A 22,300-nucleotide genomic window follows, 5' to 3' on the forward strand; every position below is an offset into this window, starting at 1 on the left:
AAAATCTCCATTGATTTAACATCACAATAAAAGGCACATACTTATATATGTTAGGACCAAGGGACTGTTTCCAAGTTGGGAAACAGATTTATCAATGTTGTGACCTTACCTGGTAAATAAACTGCTGTGCCTTCCACTGACTCTTCATTAATGCCAACCAGGAAACCGGTATCATTAGAAGTTTCCAGAAAGGAAAATGATGGTGTAAGCTCAGTATTTAACTCCACAGTATTTACTGTTGCCTGGTTATTGGAATCAAGAATTCTCACTGATACTTGCTGTTCTGGTGTTGCTACTGTGGAATCCTCCTCTCTACTCAAAACTCGGGTTTCAGGGTTTATGTCTAGAGAAGAAAGAATGGTGGGCTCCTCAGAAGTCTGTGGCCTGGGCTGAGGCACCACACTGGCCTCAACCTGGTAAACTGCAGAAGCAGATGTAGAAGGTGGCCACAGAGTAGCACCTTCTAACTTAATTTCCCTTGTAGCTGTGACAACACCTCCAGCCTTGGGTGTTCCATTACTGGGAAACACCTTGATTGTGTCCCCAGAAAGTTCAATACTGGTTTTGTTTTGGGGATCTGGGGCGATCTCAGTTCCCTCTTCAGCAATTAGTTCTGTGGGAGAAGCTTCCATTTGTTGGAATAACTTTGGTTTACTTTGATCTGAAGGTTCCAATTCTGTGTCAGGAGATGAGGATGGAGGTTCAGTTACAGGAAAGTACTTTTTACTTGAAGGGTTGAAAGTTGCTTCAATATTTGCAGGTTTTCCTGGGAACATGTGAGAAGTGCTGGCATCTGTAACTGGCAGAGCACTTGGCTGCGGACCCTCTGTATGTTCAGAGGCTTTGCTGCCTAAATGGACAGTGAACGGAGAAGATGGTGTCTGGGAGGGTAACTTTGCAAAACTGGAAACTGCTGATGTTGCCTCAGTGTAATCTGGGGGATTGGATCCTTCCAGTACATTAGGTGCCTCTGTTAAACTCTGAGTCATAAAATGGATAGGACTGATACTTACATAAGGTGTGGGATCTATCAGTGCCTCCTCAGCTCCTGAAGAGAATTCTGGCTGAAAGGAAGGACCGACAGATTTCTTTTCTTTATACTCATCTTGAGTCTTTTCTGAATGACCCAATGTTGATATTACTTCACTCTGGTCTGCAATTGCTTGCCCATCAGAAAAAGTGCTTGATTCAAAGATGTCTTCCATAACATTTTCTACAACTTTTGGTTCATGAATCTCGGGATTAACTGTGGCAGACTTATTAGGAACAGGCAGGGATGTTACTGTGGGAAGCAACATATCTAATTCCGTTTCTGTGCTAAGGATAGGGATCCCAGTTGTGAAAACAGAGGCCATGTGATCAAACTGGTTTCTGTCTTCAGAAGTCAGCAACTCGTGACGTGTTGCCTGAGTGTAAGTAGCCAGAAGAATATCACCAGAGCCTTCAAAGTTTTCCTCAATTAAAGAAAGATTAACAACTGCCTCATATTTCTCTTGAACTTGAGGGCTTTCTTCATTACTGTCATGTGGCCCTGACGGCAGCTCTGAATCTATGTCCGTCTGCATTCCAAGTATGTCCTCATACACAGGCTTAGTGTGATCAATATCTATGATAGTGTTTTTATCTGATGTCAGCTCAGGTAGAATTTCAAGGATTGTACTCTCTGTGATTGTCAATATTAAATCCTTGTCCTCTTTGTCCAGATCTATAATAATATTTTCAGTGGCTTTTCTTCTGTCAGGATTTAAAGTGGACTCCTCGAATCCCACGAGATGCTCTTGGAAACCACCTGCAGTGTCTTCTGTGGGCCTCTCATATGACATTGTATTTGACAGTGAGCCAGTTGGATCCGGGGAGCTTTCATTCTGTTCTGAATGAAGAGGCGGCATTGACACCGTCGGGAATCCGTCAACAGTAACAGCTTTGGCACTTGGAAGCTCAGGAAGTTTTTCCAAGGATCTATCAGAAACAAATGTGGTGCTTCCTTGTCTGGTTGCCTGAGTTGTTCCAATAGTGTGGACTAAATCAACCATATCCAATTCCCCAGATCCTTCCCCAGAATGTTCATAAAATAAGTGAGATGATTTTGGTGCTGATGTAACAGATCCTTTGGCCATCTCCAGACTGTATGTTCTGTCCAGGAAATCAGTGGAAAAGGTTGCTGTTTCTTTAGCTTCTGCCGTTAAAGAATTCTCATTGGAGACTTGTTCAGTCATAGGTTGTAGCCTACCAGATTGAATTTCTCCAGCCCAACTGTGGGTCTGACTTTGAGGCTGTTCAGTGTCTGTGGAGAAAGTAAAAGGTGCCGTTGTGGGTCCTTCTGCTCTGATGTCGCTTAAAATTTCAAGTAAAGTTGTATTGGCCACTGTCACGCTGTTTTTGGAGATGCTGTCTGTTTTGGAAATAAGTGGGCTTACTTCATTCTGTACATTTTTCGTTCCCTCATAGTCTTCATTTATATCACTGGCAATGCTTGTTTCAAAACTTTCCACTGGAGAAGTCTGGGGATCTAAAGTGTGAATGATTTTTTCCATTTCAGTAAAGCTCTCTGATTCAGCAGTAGGCAGAATTTCCCCTGATCCCAGTCCAGAGAATAAAAGATCAGTATCTGACTCTTTAATTATTGGTTTTGTAACTTTGGAGGATTTTATACTTCCTTCCTCTTTGATTGGTAAATCTGTAACTATAATTTCAGCTGGTATAGATTTAGTCACTGAGGTAGTAGCTAAGAAAAGATTAGCTTCAGGGAGTGTAGTGTATGGTTCCAAACCCTTTGGATCCAGATTTGGAGTAGAAATGTCAGCTAAAGAAGTGCCTTCCGCCTCCACTTCCTCATCATTAATGTCAATTTTCTTCATTGTTAGTGTAGAATAATCTGTGGTTCGAAGTCCAGTGTCAGTGAATGTTTGTGAATCAAAATTTGCTTGTTCCATAGTTTGGGGAAAGTCCAATGAAACTGTGCTAAAGACCTTCGCTTCTTCCTTATCTGCTGCAGCTTCAGTACCTTCAGCTTCCACTGTTGGTAAAATTGTTGATCTTTTATCAGCATCATTGATAGTACCCATTTCTTCCCATTGCTGGCCAGCAAATGGAGACTGTGTACCAGACATATTTCCCACAGCACTGGGAAACACTTGGTCAACAGAGCTGCCTCCTGAGGCCAATTGCTCACCTGAACCCTCAGCTGAGGCTGTGAACTCTTCCCAGGGAAATGCTGACACACTGGCCGTGGGATTACCAGGTCTTTCCAAGTTAGGTATGTGACTGATGGTATCTGAGGTGGGTATTGCAGATGGTGATGTCTGGGGATCCTTAAATGCTGCATCCCCAGAGCCCTCTGGCATTGCTATTTCTTCTTTTGCTATGGGATGAGAGACTGTTGAGTATTCTCTTAAGTCACCACTGAAATCTTCCTCCAAAGGAAAATCTGTAGTGAAATCCTTTACATCTGCCCCATGATGAGGCTCTCCTGAAACCCCTGAAGTCAGGTTGTCCTTGGATGTTTGGCTTATAATTTCAGCAACTTCTCCATCCATTACAGTGCTCAAAAGTCCTGTTGACTCAAAAGGGAATACGGTCTCCATCTGAGGAGACAAAGTGCCAGCTGCTTCCTTTCTGGTTTGAATTTTCGGCTCTAATTTTAACGAAAATGAAGAAACAGTTGTGGTTTCTGGGTCAGCAGCTGCTTCTCCAGAGCCCTGCTCCATAAAGGGGCTACCTGGGACAGTGGCCAGCCCTTGGTGAACCCCAGTTTGAACATTAGAGCTGGGTACAGTGCTCTGTGTCCCCAGATTATCTAAAATATTTGATTCTGTCAAGACAGGAGTAGAGTTTGTCACTTCCTTTTCCACCGGTGTCGGTGTTGCCAAGGATATAAAATTTTTCCTGGCAATAGATGCTAAATCACTAGGTGTAGCTTCATTTGAGCTTTCTAATTCAGAAGGTAATATTAATTGATCTGATCGCTGTGTAGGTGGAAGTACCTCAACTGTAGAAGCCATAACTGTAGTTTCATCCTCCTCGTCTTTCTTTACCTTTCCCTCAAGAGATGGGCTGAAAACCCACTCAGAAGTGTCTGTTTCCCTTTCAAATTTGGTAGGCACTACTGTAGGAGGTTGTTCAGAAGCTGAATAAATGGTAGCTGCAGGAACATCAAAAAGGTTTTCTGTGATCATTATATTGCCAGAACCAAAAGTAATGAGTGTATCTGTAGTATTTCTCTGTGACAAATCAGTTACCATGGTGGACATTTTAGCTTTATCATCTGCTGAATCCCCCGAGCCTTCTGGAATTGAAATTGAAGGACTTCCTGAATGCTCTACAGTTTGCCTAGGTGTTACTTCCACCCAGCCTTCTATGGTGGACAGTGGATCACCAGACTGTGGATTCCTGGTTAAGATAACTGATACTTCCTCTGAAACATTTGCCGACACAGAACTTGGGACTAAACTTGGAGTAATTGTGACAGACATGCTTTTTTCTGCCTTTTTACCAAGTGTTATTTCTGTAGCCCTTGAAAAGAACATTCTCTGAGATTCTTGATTAATGGAAGCATCTCCTGAATACTCTTCAGGAAACAGAGGTACAGACTTGGTATGTTCAGGCACCTGATTATCAAGTTCAAGACCTCCCTCTGTGACTGATTCTGGTCTTTCTGATGCTTCTCTCTCACGGAATGGAACTGTGGGGAAAGGATCAGGTTCACCACTTGAAAAATGTTCTGGAATTTCAGGGTGAATCTCAGGCATCCACGTGATTTCAAGTGATTCAGTTGTTTCTTTAGATTCACTAGGTTGTGAGTCAGTAGACAATCCAGTTTCAGTTATTACAAATTGATGAGTCTCACTTTCACTGCTATCTGAAAAGTTTTGAGAAGGTGCAACACTTTCAAACTGGCCACGCCTAGCTTCTGCCATTTCTGGGTCCTTGGGCACAGCAGCGACGAGATGCTTGCCATTTATGTACTGTACTGATGGGGTTGTCGTTACGTCAGTAGCATTTTCACATTCGTCACTTTCATCTACATCATCTTCACTGTGATATATATCTATTTCAATGAACTGAGGCAAAATTAGATCGTGTTCTGCATCAGTTTCTTCACTACAAGGTTCCTCTTCTTTAGATTCTGAATCTATTGGATGACCAAGCATACTCAAATCATTCATTCGACCTGAAAAAAACAAAGAGTTTTCACAATACTTAAATGGAAGATTTGGCAGTGTACAAAATCGATAGCAAGGTTGGCTGATCACACGCACACACAAAAAAGAGTCAAATATTTTCACAGTAAGTACAATCACCTTCTATGCATGGTTCTCAGTCTTCAAATTTGCTGTTTTATATTAACAACAGGAAAAAATAAACCCAAGTTAAGGTTAAAGGAAATAGGTCATGAGACATCAACATATTTAACAAACAATATCCTTAAAATGAAACAGGGAAACAAATATATACATTGTTATGACGAAATGTGGGGATTCATCTTTGTGTGAACTGAAAAAAAATTAAAAATTCAGACCATTTCACCAGATCATACAGAAAAAGTAACTGATTATTGTCCTTTACGTATGAGGATGCTTTAACACACTATTCAATAATGCAATGAGACGAGATTCCTTTTGAACTTTTGTCACAATCTGTTTAAGAGAAAGCTGTTTCTAGAAAAATAAAAAGAGAGGTTTCTTTCCAACTCTTTCACACTTTATTCCAACCCCTCCCCATCGCAACAGTGAGATAAGACAGTCATATATACTACAGCTGCATCCCAGACGCAAGAGCAGGAAGTCCTGGAGGAGGGGGTTCTGTGCAGGGATAGTTTACTCAAAGTACCAGAAAGAAGATTCCTCCTTTAACCCCCTTATCCTTTATGAGACATGATCTTTAACCCCTTATCCTTTATGAGACATGATCTGAATCATGTCAATTAAAGTTCTTTTTCTTAACAGTTTCTCCAAAGGCCATTCAGGATCCTATCTAAACATTTGAAGTATCATATTTTAAATAGCACATATTCGCAGAACATTCCCTAGGTTGTAAGTTGCCAAAGGATACCAACCACTATACCCAACTGACATTTATACCTCCAGCAAAGCTCCTTGTCTGGGCAGAGAACTTCACTCTCATCACAGTGAAATTCAGACACCCTGCCAGAAGGTCCTGCTAGGACTGCATGGCAGAGCACAAAGGTGCCCATGGGTGTGCTGACCCATGAAGAAGACAGAGAAGCAGAGAGGATGAACTGTTTTGTGCTCTCACCCCTAGGAATCTGTTGCAAAATTAGTTTTCAGTCTTGCCCCCATCCATGCCATACCTGCTTATGCTGAACCTGAGAAGTTGTAGGAACAATAATTATGACGGAGCCATCCTGTCCTTGAAAGATTGTTGCTGTTGTAAGAAGTAACTCCCTCCCATGTATGAAAGGATCCCATCTAACATTTACTGGTAAGTCATAAAAGAAAAAACTCTTGTGTTTGCTTATATTCTTTATGTGTTAACATAAATACGGAAGTATATGAACTATCAAAAAAATGCTATAGGAGCTCTTCCTGATTTTAACCACAGTTTAAAAAAGCAAACCAAAGGCCACAAGACTTTCACATAACTAAAAAAGGCCTATTCCACATTTACATTTATCCTTTTTATTCTTACAAAAGCAAAAGGGAAAACTCTTCTGTTTCCTATCACATCTTCAATGCACTGTTTCCATAAAATACTATTTGCATATTGCATAGGATTGGGCCTCTCTCTCTCTCTCGTCTGACTTTCACACATTACAGTTCATTTCTTACATATCCATCCTGTTACACTCCCTTCATGATATCTTTCAACTATAAATAAAGGTTTGTGGATATTCAAATAAATGAAAGATTTTTATCATAAAGAGAAGTGTGATCAATGGTATCTCTGGTATAATAAATTGCTAAACTTAAATACTAAATACCTAACCTTTTTCCAAAATAACATAATTAAAAACTAAGCTCATTCACTAAAGCTGTTACTATGAATTTACAGTCACTAATGGTGTATATGTTTTAAAAGACATCGCAATAAAATCTTTGAATAACAACACCTGTTTGTGTGGCTTACATTTAAATATCTTTTGCTATGATAAAAGACTGTGAGAACTATATATAATATACGCAATTGTGTATAGGCTTAATATAGGTTTGAGTGAGGGGTTTGTTAATTGCCTGAGGCTTTGAAGTTAATTTATTCTGCCCACAGAGTCTCTAAACCAATCTGCAATTCACTGTCACAGTTTGGCTAGTTTTCCATACATTTAAAATTTCATTGGGGTTATGTGGCATAAGCTCTCTCTAATATGGACAAGTGAATCTTTTCTAGCTACCCATACTCCTATCACTATAATCTAACCTCTCACCCATGTTTCTATTTGCTCATTTTGGTTCAGTCAGTCTCTGAAATTTTTCTTCATCTCCCTCTCCCCATTCACAATACTGGAGAATTGCAAGAGCTATAATTATTGAAAACCAGAAAAGTTTCTTTGCAGGGTGTGTTGGGGACACCTGTGCTCTAGTGAAAACAGGTATCTCATTCCAAAATCATGATCTGTTCTATTTTGTACTAACTGAACTACCTAATAGAGTAATCCATGTTTCTAGCTCTTACATGAACATGTCCTTATAAAAGACTGCTCTATTTTAGAATATTAGTCTAAGGATAATATAACTTTTGTTTGGATTTTTAAGAGTTAAACCACAGAATTCTACAAGGTGTATGCATAATCTTTTCTATGTTTATATGAATCTGTTTTAATAGCTTGACTTGAGTATACTAGTACCATGGTTAATAGATGTTTTAATGGTATTTTACACAAGCTTTATTGCCAGCTGACCTCAAATTATTCACCACATATTTTTAAGTACTTCATGGCAGAGTTTGTAGACACAGCACAAGTCTTCCAGTCATAAGGGAAGCAGACACAAAACATAGTTGCTAAGATGCATAAGCAGCTGGCTTAAGTTCATGTTCTCTTTAGGGAATTTTACAACTTAAGTTTAAGAGCTTTTAATTAAATATAAGTATATACCAATATACTCAGTGGGGATATATTAAGATCACATTTCTTTATTAAAATAGATTTCATTTTAATGTGCAACAAAAAATATCTTGTTTATTTTAAAACTATAATAGACAGCCATATACTTGAGAAATACTTACAGAATTTAAATAAAGTTTGTAGTGCTTTCAATGCTTATTTTTGACACATACTTATAGATCCATTAAATAGGCAGAAACAAATGTTTCAATTTCACTTACTTTTAATATGTTCCTAAATAAAATAAAATGCTACCTGACACCTTCCAAAGCAAGAAAAACACCTAATATGATCTTCAACCAGATATTCTCAGGTGTCCTAAATCCCCTAACAGCTTCAACATTTGCAACCATAAACATGGTACAACTCAGGATGTTAAAAGATTGACAGTAGTAATCATGATAGAAACACCCTTCTCAAATCTTGTCAGATTTTTTTTTAAATTATTATTTATTTTATATATTTTTACATCATTTTTCATTTTTGCACAATGTATGCATTTTCATCTTGGTTATAGATTGTCAGATGTTTTTGCATTCTTCATCACCTTAATAATCGAAAATGGTTTAATATTTATATCAATACTCATTCCCCGTAAAGATGAGAAAGATTAAACTAAAGCCTGGGAGATCAATACTGAATTCCACGATCCTCACCCCACATTTGCACTGCTGACTGAAGTTCCTCTGTTTCACTACCCAAGCATGCTCTCACACTGACGGACACCTCTTGCTGAGCAAGGAGCTCAATTCTTCACAATACATGAATTTTATGCTCAGAAAAGGCAATATATGAGTATAAACATTATAAGCGTTTCTGATGGCCTCACTTTTAAGAGACAAACATGTTATGGTGATGATAAATGGGGATAATCTCTCTTCTCAACTTGAAATAATCCTCTCATAATGCTGTTCCTTCAAGTGGAAAGAATATGTTTAGATTCAGTCATCTGCTCTAAGTACACTGAAGGAATATGGGCTCTTCTTCATTATAGAAAAGGCCCCAGGGACTGCAAAACTCCCAATTCTTAAAGAGTAATGGCTTCCCTGGAGAGCATAGTCAAGTAATTTGGGCACCTCATAGCATCACTGAACAATAAGATAAGCTATAGGAGAGAGAAGTAAGCCAGATTGCTTTTATTTTTAAATGTTTCCTTAAAAGTAGAACAAGCAAGGGCCTCCTCTGGTGGCGCAGCGGTTGAGCGCTGGGTTGCGAGGCTAGCCACAGCCTCCACAGCACCGGTTTGTTCCCCGGCTGCCGGCCAGGGTCCCACAAAAAAAAAAAAAAGGTAGAACAAGTAAGCAAAGCCAATCATAGGACAATACTTTCATTACCCTTTGTTTCATTTTCTCTAACACTGTCAAAGCCATAAACAGACAGACAGAGAGGCAGATAAACAGATAGAAATCAGATATCCTAAATCCTGAAAATGCTTTGGTCACAATCAAAAATATAAACTTCAATAAATAATAAATTTCACTAAAGTAAAATAAATATCTCCCATGTATAGGTATATATATACCTATTCAGAACCCCCAAACTATAGCTACTTAGCTGAACTTTACCAAATACCACTTTATTTTTAATTATGACTCTCTTTTCTTCCAAAATCAGGAATAACTAGTTTCTGGTCAGCTCCCCCTGATCTCTTCAATGTCTTCAAGTGGCACACATATATCATTGCCTTCACTTCTCTGCCTATAACATTCTCTGCAGCTCCGCACTGAGACCCACCAACTCATGTTTTTATCTCTATATCCTCCTCTTCCCCCACTCAGATGTGTAGTCAAGAAGCACCCTCCAGAGCCTCCCTGCTCGCGCAGGGGTTAAGACACAACCTACCAAGCTATCCGCAGCCTCTGCAGCAAGAGTTCGATCCCCGGCCAAGGAGGTACCCACATGGCGCAGCAGACCTCTCCTGTTTCACCCACTGCTCCCCTCAGTAGTGTATTTCAGTCAATCTGCCTGTTCCATTCCCCTCTCTGTCTCTGGTGAATCCTCTCACCTCTACCTCTGGCCTATACCCTAGTTCTTGTATGCATAAATAAATAAATATATTTTTTTAAAAAAGGACCTTCCAGCCCTCAACTTGGATTATTTCATTATTTTCCTTCAAACTTTATTCATATTGGAAATACAGTGCCCCCAAATATCTTTCTAGAATTCCTCAATTCAAATTGATTGTATCTTTCATTTGTATGTCATAATATATGTCATATTGTTTCATATTTATAAATTCCCTAGATGTTTTATATTTTGGTCTCCCTCACTAAATTCTGTGTTCCTGAATTAAAATGAAGAGATCCTTTAAACATATAATGCTTTTTATATACTCTGGTCTCTTAGCCCATATTTGGGGAATTTCACTAGAAAATACCTATGCTGTTACTTATCATCAAAAATGAAAAACCTTACATTCTGCTAGATTGATACCTCCCTTAAAAGATTGGCATTTTGAAATGAATAAATTGTTCTTTGGCTGTTATAACAGGTCAAATTCCCAGATATACTTAAAGAACCAGGTAACTCAAACAATAAATATGTCTATGGTTACAAATACCAGGTAATTTGGATGGGCAGACACAGTCTGAATATTTTTATTATCATTCATTTTCTTTCCAAATCCAGAAGTCCATCTAGGCTAATATCAGGGTAGCAACACTCACTATTTTTCTCAAGTGCAAATATATAATGAACAAATTAACTTTGGCAGTACAGCCAAAAGAATCCCTAAGTCATAGGTACACATATTCCTTTTTAATTTTCATTTCGATAGAGAAAAGGTTGACATGGGCACACAAAGTAAGTTATGTAATTCTGGGTAACTCAAAATCTATTCTCTACCCTTCACTATTACAAAGATTCCTAGAAGTTTAAAAACCTACACTTCAATGATATTTAATTATTTTCTTCCAAGTTTCATTTAATACTTGTGTGACAAAATCTACATTCCCAAATGTGATCAAAGACCACCACTTCACTGAGTGGGAGACTGAGTCATGTACATTCCTTTCTCCAAACTAGTAAAGTACAGCTTAAACTGAAAATGCTTAAAGCAGATCTTTCCCCAGGAATGTCTATATTGCAGGCCGCTGTCTGAGAGACAGAAATCCTTTTGCTTACCAGTATTGTTCACCTCTCACTGTGCATGCAGCAAAATCACACGGGGTGCATTTTTAAAATAGATATTTAGTAATAAAAGATAAATCAAGGAAGCAAATCTAAGAACAACAACAAAAAAATATGCAAATGTCTGAAGTCCCACCACTAAAAGGTCATATTCAAGTTTTGTGGGGGATGAGCTAGTGGGTATTTTTTTATCTGGAAGCTCCAGGTAATTCTGATATAAAGCTAGGGTTGAGAAGATGTGTGGGAATATTTATGCACTAGGCTATTTCCTGGTGGTTTTCAACCCCCCACATGGTGTGGCAGTATGATTGGTGTTTGGTTAGTGCTGCTTCAAACCCTCCAGGGGTTTCTCAGTGAGGGATGAGTGAGTACCCAGAGTCCTGGGAGGCCAGTTCTGGGATTTTGCTTGCTAAATATGCTTTCTATATTAACATTTCATATTACCCCAATCTTTTCCGTTTACTAAAGGGAGCAATTAGCCTTTAATATATACTTTCCTGCTTACTAATTATTTCGAGTTGCCTCCCAAATAAGTTATACACTACATTATTTTCTTTTCCACAATCTAAGAGTAGCTTGATTGAATGTCTTTACTTCAATAACCTCCAAAATATTTCCTGGGGGTGAGTGTGAAGAGATGGGCAGAGAAGGTTTTATCTGTAAATAACAAAATGGATCCCCTAGAGAGCAGAGCATGGGTAAGATTGCAAAATAGCAAAAAAAAAAAAAAAAAAAAAAAAAAAAAGTGATAAATATACTTTATCCACTTACACTCTCCAGAAATATATAGAAGTATATTTGTTTTTTACTTTCTCTGTTTAGAACAACCAAAGCCTTTTGAAATCTACTATGTACAGCATATGGCCAAAGCAACTAAATCACCCAGTGAGAATCCAGGACAATGTGTGCCACAAAGTCAAATGACAAAGTCACTAGAAGCCAGTTAAGGTCATGAACACTGATTATATATGTGTGCAAGCAAGCCCGGGTATAGACATAAGTACTGATATATGATTATACTCTCTCCCTCCAGAGAATCTTTCTTTCCAGTTTGAAGTCTCCTATTTCAAACTTTAAACTATTTATGGAGACACACATTATACGTTACCCTAATAAAGCAAGCAAATACTTAGAGGGTTTCCTGTAATTTATTTTTCAGCAAAGAATCAAGTCACTCTTTTTAAGAAAAATTATAACACTTTTGCCAATAAATTGCTGCTTCCTTCCTGATTCATACTCAAAAAGTCTAAATGCTGAGACTATCATACCAAGGAATAACTGTTTTTAATGCAATAAAATAGATTCCCAGTACTCTACGTGATGCATTAGAATGAAAGAAACTATGAAAGAAACCTTTAAATTTTCTATTTTCTCAAATATGTTGTAAAAAATTAAAAGTACTTCAATACAGATGAAAAAATGCACCCAATTTTTCACCAAAACACATCACCATTCCCACTGCACCAAGTAGGGCTCAGTTTTTTGAATTGCTCTCAATGAAGCCACTAAATAACTGGGTTTTTTGGTTATTTTTATTTTTGCTTTTTGCATATGACAAACTGGCATCACTGATATATAATATGAATTTTGTAAAGTGTCAAAACTAGGCAATGCCATCTTAAATACATTAAAATTTTCAACTTTACCTTATTAAAATAAAATATTGGAAACCATTTCTTTTTCCTTTTACCCCTACTGCTCCTTTCTGGATACATGTCTCTTCCCTTGGCTATGCCCCCAAAAAAGTTCTGAACACTGTCTGGGCCTATGAATACATTTTTTTTATTCATTGCAGAAATGAATAATCTAAGAGCCATTTAGAGAGAAGAATGTAATCTCTGTGTGGAGATGGGGGTGGGGGGGCTCCTTGACAACAACAAAAAGACAGCAGGGAATGCCTGTGCATTTATTAATATGCAAGAAGAGGCTGGACCCAGTACCTGGAAAAGTTTATGAAGAATTTACAAAAAGATATTTTTCTTTGGAAAAATCCTACTAAATTGGCAGCTACCAAATCATAAGCCAAATTTTCATACATGAAAAAGAGCAGAAAGCTAGTGAATCCTATGCTTCAGCACTATAGAATCAACACTGTATTTAAATTTTAAATAAGGGCTACAGCTGCTCCTGATTTGCACCAAAAATGTTTTCCCCCTACACAAACACAACAATGTAAAAAATACATATAAATAAATATTTTTTAAAAAGATTTAATAAGCTCTTACAGTTAAGCAGATGCTGTAATATAGCTATATTTGACTTCCATGGGTGTAAAGCATCTTGAATTTTAAGATAATTCAATTTTACCTTAGTATAAAACAATCTAAATTTTCCTCCATTTAGAAGTTGGGAAAGAAATAATTCCTAAAACTGAGAGGGGGGTTAGTTTGCACTAACTGGATGCCATATACCAAGCATTGTGCTTGGTGCTTTCCAGTCACTTAAGGAATATATTTAACTGACATAGCAAGTATCATTATATATTATTACTTTTAGAACAACAAAGGCCTATAGTGACTGAGCAAGTTACTCAAGACCAAACAGATGACAAATAAGAGTCCCGGATAGTGAGCCCAGGTCTGTTTCCAAAGGCTCTTTCCTCTAGTGAACAACTGCCTCTTCAATGAGTCATATGCAGCAAAATGACTAGCCATCTGTGTTCATTTAGAGTATCAGAGTATGCTTCAAAAATCAAGTTGTAGTATAGTGGTACTTAGTGTGATGATTATTTGACTTTTTGAATCATATTATATAATATATATAAATAATATATATTATATATTATATAATTATTATATATAAATAATAATATTTATTTAATAATATAAATAATAATATTATATGTAAATATTATATATAATATATATAAAATAATATATATTATATAATATATACACATACACACATTACATGTCTCCATGTTTCTGTATTTGTGTATTATATGTATATGTGTCTATACATATATCTACATTAATGGATATATGCTCCTTGTTGTATAATCCCTATGATTTGGAGAAAGAATAAGGGTAAAAATTTTGGAAATATTCTTTCTATGCAATAACAATCATTTCTTAATTTTCCCTGTCAAAACCTTCCAACAGGAAAATTAAGAAATTCCTGAGCCCACCTTGCAGATAAGAAGAGATTAACTCTAGGGCCTCCCTGGTAGAGCAGCAGGTTCAGTGCAGCGCTATAAAGCTGTCCGCAGCCTCTGCAGTGTGGGTTCAATTCCCAGCAGGCCAGGGAGCAACACACATCATGCAGCAGACCTCTCCTGATTCGCCCGCTGCTCCCCTCAGCAGTGTATTTCAGTCAGTCTGCCTGTTCAGCTCCCCACTCTGTCTCTGGTGGATCCTCTCTACCCCCTGCATTTCTGGCCTGTACCCCAGCTCTTGTATAAAAATAAATAAATCTTAAAAAAAAAGAAGAGATTAACTCTAGATTCCCCTATTATAGCATCTGCTTCCAGAATACTGATTCAAATTTCACTTGAACTAAGATGCCATGAACTTTTAAATGAACTTTTGGATATGTGGGCACTCTTTAAAAAGTAGTTCTATGCTATTTAACTTTACATGTGTGTAACTCTAAGCCATGCTACTTCATGGGAGTCTATCTTGAAAAGTCAAATGTACTGAACCTACAGAAAATGCTACCTTTATCGAAAAGTGTGAATAGATAAGGAATAGAACGAGAACTCTCCCTCCTGAGGCAGCTGACTAAGTATTTCTGGTTTCCATCAACCTATATGGGTTTCTAGGTGGATCCTAAGAAGTTACCAGTTTCTGGAGGAAGCTGTGCCCTCTCTGTAATCCCAACCACATTTAATAAACAGTGCATTACACTTGGTGTTCCACGGCACCACTGGGGAGACTCAGAGGCAAAACAACAGCCAAGTAACTGACTTCCAGCAATTTATTTTTTTGATCTACTATTCAAAAAGGAATCTCTCCTTTTCATGGAATATTCCCTAATTTCCCTTCCTTCATTGATTCCTTCCTTTTGCTGACCACATATGTCATTTACAATACCACATTACTTAGTGTGTAATTTATCTGTTTTTGTGCTGTAATTATATTTGATTGTGTTAATATTGGTTCTCTAGTATGCATTTAAAGTCCTTGGGAGCAGGGCCAACCCTTCATGTTTATTTTATGTCCCTTTTAGAAGCTGTAAAAGGACGAGACCTACTACATACTCATCTGAAGATAAACCTTGATATACTCTACTCACCTAGAAGACAGTATGTGCCTTTCTCTTGAGAACACCACCAATAATAACTAAGTGGCATTTGTCTTTGGATAATACCCTATCTCGGTAATAGTTTTAATAATGGTTGCAAATGCCATTTTCAGAAACAGGCATTGGTCAATAATAGGAATGCCATAAAGTTCCCTCTAACTATGGAACATTTGTTTTATCATTAAACCTCAACCTGTGAAAAAACAAATTTAATTTCTTAAATTTTTTCTCAAGGGTAATGAGTTAATAAAACATCCGCAGGACTCTAACAATAGAGTTTCTATACGTGCATATGCATATCTGTATGGGCATGGTATATGTTGTATGTACAAAATATTTCACTTAGAAGGACTATTTGAAAAGGTAATCTTTAGTCTATAGCACAGTGTTAGCATCATTAATAATCTAGAAACATTAAGGTCAATCTTTTCCTCACACTATAAAAAAGGAAGAAAGGTAAACAGTTTCTGCCCTTTTTTTTTTAATTGACTAGTAGGAGAGGAACTCAATCCTACTCTAGATTTTGAGCAGTCAAGAAGGGATGGGGAAATGTATCCTAATTCCCTGTAAAAAACTACTCACTTCCAGGCCTCCCTGGTGGTGCAAGGGTTTAAGACACAACCTATGAAGTTATCCGCAGCCACTGCAGCACGAGTTCGATCCCCAGCCAGGGAGCTACCCACATGGCGCAGCAGACCTCTCCTGACTCGCCCACTGCTGCCCTCAGCAGTGTATTCAGTCAGTCCTCCTGTTCTGTTCCCCACTCTGTCTCTGGTGAATCCTCTGACCCCCCATACCTCTGGACTGTACCCCAGTTCTTGTATGCATAAATAAAAAAGTCTTTAAAAAAAAAAACTTCCCTGGCAAGTTGTGCACCCGAAGTCCAGCAAAGAGAAACACTCAGGCTTGCAGGCACCAGCCCCTCCACAACCAGGGATGTGCTCCAAAGCCTGCAGGAAAGAAACAGCCAGAACCAGGGCTACCTTGCCACAGCAGGTATCTGAATAACAAGCATTGTGCCCAGAGTGAGCAGCAAACTAAACCTAAATTATCCATTCTTAAAAAAACAATAGGTGCCAATGAGAAGTCAGTGCTTCCACAGTCTATGTTCTTTCAGGACTTGATGGATAGGGCAGCCCCTGAGCCAATAGGATGTCATTATTGCTGTAAGTTCATCAGGGGAAACCATCACCTCACTGCAGAAATGCTCCAGGGAGTGCCAAGAATTTTAGACCCAGTGCCAACAAAATTAGAACACGTGTGTCTCAATTTGCCAATTGGCAATACTTTCCTTCATTGTCTCACAAATTATCTTTGAGGTTTAAACCTGATGATATATATAAAAAGTGTCTGAAAGATCAAACTCAAAAGTGTGAGCTTGATGATGATTTAGCTCTGCACATATATATAATTCTCTAAAGTGTAATGCATGTTATCTTGATTACACATTAGCATCAATACGATTAAAACTAGATTAGCTTGATTTGCTTCATTCAACATCCCACAGTTATGGAAAGGAAAATGTTAATAACATGAATTATCAATATGAGATAAAGGTATTGATATTCAGACCAATTTTAAAAATATTTATGCCCCCAAAATGTACTCATTCAGGAATGAGTAACTGTCTCTGATTCTTTTTCTAGGAGACAAATGCTACTTTAGAAACTTCCACAGGGAGTAAGGGGTAAGTGCCACAAAAGTGGGGCTCCTGATCTCCTCTTTCAAACATTAACCAGAACAAATACTCTCTTATCTGCTCAAAATATGGAAACCTTGAAAAAAGTTTATTTGAAGAAAGGGGTCTGATTCTACAATAAATAATCTTAAAGTATGTTTATATAAATAATTCTATAAAGATGGGAATATGTGATTTTTAAAACTATGTGACTATGTTAATAAACATTAGTTTTTAAAAATTGTGACAGTGCCCCCATTTGAATAATAAATATTGTTATTTGCCCAAATCCAACAACCTTTACTCTTTTCCCTGTCTTTAACACAATCATATTCAGAGAACAAACCTTTCACGCTTTCTTGCAATATACAGACAAAAGTGCAGAAGGGATCATTTATATTGGAGTTATTTCTGAATGAAGTAAACAATAAGGTACCACAATTCTCAATAAGGAGACCAAGCAAAATGAATGCTAAATTAGAGGCCAAAATTAGTTTTTTCAGACTGCTGTTAAAATTCATTATCTTTCTCAAAAATCTACCATAATCTTTAATATTACATTAATCATTTTATCAATATCTTAATATTAATATTAAGATAGGGTTTAATATAGGCTTTATATCTGCCTTTTACTTAGAACACCTGTCAAAATAAGTAACATCAAGCCAGACTGCCAAAAGCATGTAGTTTATATGAACTTGTTTAAAAAAAGATGAATAGGGGCCTCCCTGGTGGCACAAGCGGTTGAGTCTCATTACTATGGGGCTATCAGCAACCACTTCAGCACGAGTTCGATCCCTGGCCAGGGAGCTGACCTACTTGGCACAACAGACCTCTCCTGTCTCACCCGCTGCTCCCCTCAGCAATGTGTTTCAGTAGATCTGCCTGTTCTGCTCCCCACTCTCTCTGGTGAATCCTCACCACCCCCAACCACACCTCTGGCCTATACCCCAGCTCTTGTATGCATAAATAAATAAAATAAATCTTCAAAATAATAATAAATAAATTAATAAGCCACCTATTTAAGATTATAATTCAGAGCATTTGCATAGTCATATTTGCGTTTAATATCTGTATTTTGAAATTTTAATTTGATTTAAAAATCCCAATATATACCTTTTAAAACATTCACAATTCTGTCACACTCATTTGTGACATTTCAGATGATTTAGAGTAGTGTATTAAAATAAAAAGTCCAGAATTAAAGAAACTCTTCCTACACCTTTAAACCCAGTAGACTTCATACACATCTACAAAGAAAACCTTTCAATAAATTTTCAAAATGCAGGTGTGCAAATTACTCCTGAAATAGACAGGAGTCATGTTTTCAGTATCCCCTGACCCACTGTTAAGCACACCCTATAGCATTTTTCAGCTCATAAACGTTTTATGAGCTGAAAAGTTCCTTCAGATTTTTTTAAACTACTAACTACAGTTGCCCTCCAGCAATAGCACCCTAAGTTGTTATTAAGACCCATTTGAGCAAATCTAACATAAACATGTCCTGAGTAGCATGTTTTGTTTCACAGTAGTAAAAAAAAAAAAAAAAAATCAAGATTTACATGACTTGCTGAGTGCTGCCAGAAAAAAAGAAGAATGCTTTGGTTGATTGTAGCATGGGTGGTATTTTTGCTTACTTAAATGTGTAGAGATAGATTCTATGTCTGTAAATAGATTTATACAAGTTCATACATGTACTAAGGATTTTCCAGTCTGGAAAAATGTTCCTTGATACTTAAAAATGTTGGTTTTCCAAGCACATGTGTATTTTTTCCTTATTAATGCGAGCACCTGCTTTAGAACTCATTAATTTAACATCTGCTTTAGAGTTTTCCATTGCCAAAGTTTTAAATGCCTGAAAAATTCAGTTTCTTTTAAAACACATAAAATTAGCATTACTAAACAGCTGGATCTGAGTAAACCTCTCATTGTCTTATCAAGATGATAACCAGTGCTTTATACTGGTTATATAAAGCATATGTAAAGCACAGAATAAGATGATGATCAGAGAAAGAAACGAAAGGAAAACTGGAGAGAGGTTGATATGGATGATATGGAGGTAACTAGATAGAGATACACGCTCCATGTCTCCCCCCACCACCATCACCCCTCATCCCTCATCACACTGCCACACACCCATAAATACACACTGGAGTCCTGTCCTCATGGAGACATCAAGTATGCTGTTTCCACAGAGTTCTCTGACCTATTGTTCTTAATGCTGAACAAAAACTAGTTAGAAGTTGAGTCATGGTCCCAAGTTTTAAAAGCGGAAGGAAAAGAAGGTAACACCTAGTCATATCTCCCAGACCCAGTTGAATTAAACTGACAACTCAAATGTTAACGTGCACCTTGGTCTCTAGATTAGGTTACTCAGATGCTCCCTTCCAAGTAATCATTTATAAATTTATGATTTTCATTTCTGATGCCTGCCACATCTTTCATGAAGATCAAGTTTCACTATTTCCATTTTGTAATTTGATCACCCTGAACTTGACACACAGTTTCCCATTTAGAAGAGGGTTTTTTTTTTTTAAATGCAGAACATTTTTTACTGTTTTCTATATTACTCAGTTCAATTTAGTATTCACATTAACAAAAGAATCTAAATTGGGAAAAACTTCTGCACAGTCATTCAAGTAATTTTTAAATTCTCAAGCTACGTATTATTGGTAGTAATTTCTTTTCACTTCTTTTTATTTTTCTTTTCTTTCTCATAGTAATATCTTCTTGGCCCTGTGGAAACTCTAGTAACTGCAATGCTCCTTCCCACTACTTGGCAACTGCCTTCATTCTCCAACTCCAGTTTCAAGAGGTGGAAAGAAATGTAAGTGAGAGGAAACATGTTATGGTTTCCAAGAAACAGCATCATTAGTGAGAAAATAATGCTCTAATCCTGGCTTCTTACGATAATATTGAAAGTGAAGATTAACTTCAATACTTGAAATATATTCTTTTTCTACCATTCACTGTAGAATCCACAGAAACTGTGGAGTTTCCACCTATAGCACTACAGTCCACTGACTTGACAAAAGACCTGCCTGATTGTTTCCAAGAGGTGCACCCCTGAACGCTGTAATTAGGACACCATCACTCTTAAAAAAAAAAATGACAGCCTGGGGGAGCTATCCCACCAGGTAGAGATAATCTGCTTAAAAAACACTCTTCTAGCTTGACTTTCAGAGCCAGAACAAGGAAAAATGCACATTTCTTCATTGACTTCTCATATTAAAACTAAAATATAACAACTTAGCTAAAATCAACAATCCTAACGTCTAAATTTAACAGAGACAAACAAATCTGACTTGATTTTTCCAACTACCCAGGTCCGATATTACTAACTCATTTTACCAAATTTTAAAAAAAAAAAATGGTGTGGTCCCACGTTTAAGAAGAAATGTTATAGTAATGTTTGGTACTGAGGATTATTAAAAAAACAGCTTTTAAGAATTTTGCCAGGGAAATACATAACATATTTGAGCAGAATACACAACATTGCAAATATTCCTAGAGATAAAAGAATTAAATTATGAAATAAATAGCATCACAACCTTGTTTTCAGGAACAAAGATAATGCTGACATTTCCACCTAAAATTATACTGCATAGCATTTCCTGAAACTGAGTTAGACTGTATTTGTTCTAAATATTCAAAGCTTCATCAAAATACACAAGGACAAAAACTTAAAAAAAAATCTCGAACGTGCATTCAGATAACAAACTATATAGACCTCTTACCCACCCACAAGTGGTATATAAACCTATTAAAAACCTGCAAGAGAAAAACCAAAGCAAACTTTTAGATGTCTTTCTATTAGCCCTAAGTATATGCAATTCGGTTTTAGCTATCCACAGTGTAAGTACTGAAGGTTAATAGTTAAAGACCAATGGAATGTTAACACAGTCTAGTACTAAACTTGAGTAGTAATGCATGGAAAGACACTGAAATTAAAACACTTTCTCGGCATGTTCAGAAGTGATGTAACAGTGATGATTTGGTTATATTAGATGACAAAGCAGGGCTTCTTATGACTTTTAAAATAACATTGTATCTAATATTCTTCCAAATTGTTTAACAAATTCTTCCAATTCTTGTACAAATATATGAAGCTAAAGCATAGAATTTTTCACACTCCAGTTATCTTCTAATGGCAGCATTTGATATGTTGATTTTTTTTCCAAAAGTAATTTTCAAGATAAAATGCTGATTGCCTTGACTGGTATGTCTAGAAAGCAAAGACTTACCTGTCTTATTTTCTCTGACCTCAATAATATACACATTAATATCAGGACGGAACTTTGTCCCCGTCGGGGGTTCTGTAGTAGAAAGTGTCTGAGGACTGAAGGCCTCTTTGTCTTCTATAATGGGTGGTCTTGTTGACTGTGTAACAGGAGTACTTGATGTTGTGAAATACTCTCTATCAATGTCAGTTTCTGTTTCCTTGGCTACAATATCATCAAGGGTAGTGGGAGGAACAGGGGATGTTGATTCTCCAATGATTACCATGTCACTGGTTGTTTCTTCCCCCGGTTCCCTGTCAATGAGAGGAGGTTTTTCAGTGGGTACTGAAGATGGCTTGAGTGCCGAAGTTGTGTGAAGTCTTTCTACAGAACTGAAGGCAGCAGTGACATCACTTGGAATGGTGGCTTTAATTGTTGACAATTCTGTGGTTTGGGGCTTTTCAAATAATCCTGAACCGAAATCAATATAATCTAGGGATGTTTTCTCTCTTTTGTCGGAAGTGGTTTCCTCAATAAGCTGGGTAATGCTGGTGCTCAAACGTGATGGAATAGTGCCTTCTGTGTCACGTTCTTGTTCAGGCTCTGGACTTAAAGAGACCACTGGCCCCATACCTGATGTGAGTGTCACCCCTTCATCTATTTCCTCTTTGTGCTCAGTGACAGCACCAGGTGGATAAGATACACTGTGCTCAATTTTTCCAATCGGAGTTGTTTCCAAACCTGGGATTCTCTTAGAACTTGTCACCAATATGTCTTCAGAGATTGTATATGCTGACCCATCACCCTCTTGTTCATCCAAAGGTGACCTTGATTCCTCAGTTGTGCTAACTGTAGAACTGAGAGCAGGAACTGGTTTCTCCGGAGTCTGTTCTTTCTGAGAGAATTCTTCTTGAGTTGTCTCTTGTTTAATCTCTATTGTTGCTCTTATAGTTTCAGGAGTAATAGTTGCTT

The 22,300-nt window shown here is 37.4% G+C and overlaps 1 protein-coding gene across 1 annotated transcript in view; it reads right to left on the bottom strand.

The window, feature by feature from the left end:
• Positions 1-22,300, bottom strand: part of VCAN (versican) — a gene marked incomplete at both ends in the record, with an annotated part of 91,274 nt that overhangs the window by 33,975 nt on the left and 34,999 nt on the right. Inside the window, one exon of the mRNA XM_084232926.1 lies at positions 110-5,170. Coding sequence (XP_084089052.1) covers positions 110-5,170 — 5,061 coding nt within the window. The remainder of the gene's footprint in view (positions 1-109; positions 5,171-22,300) is intronic.

The sequence above is a fragment of the Talpa europaea genome (assembly GCF_964194135.1).
Source record: "Talpa europaea genome assembly, chromosome: 5".
NCBI lineage: Eukaryota > Metazoa > Chordata > Mammalia > Eulipotyphla > Talpidae > Talpa > Talpa europaea.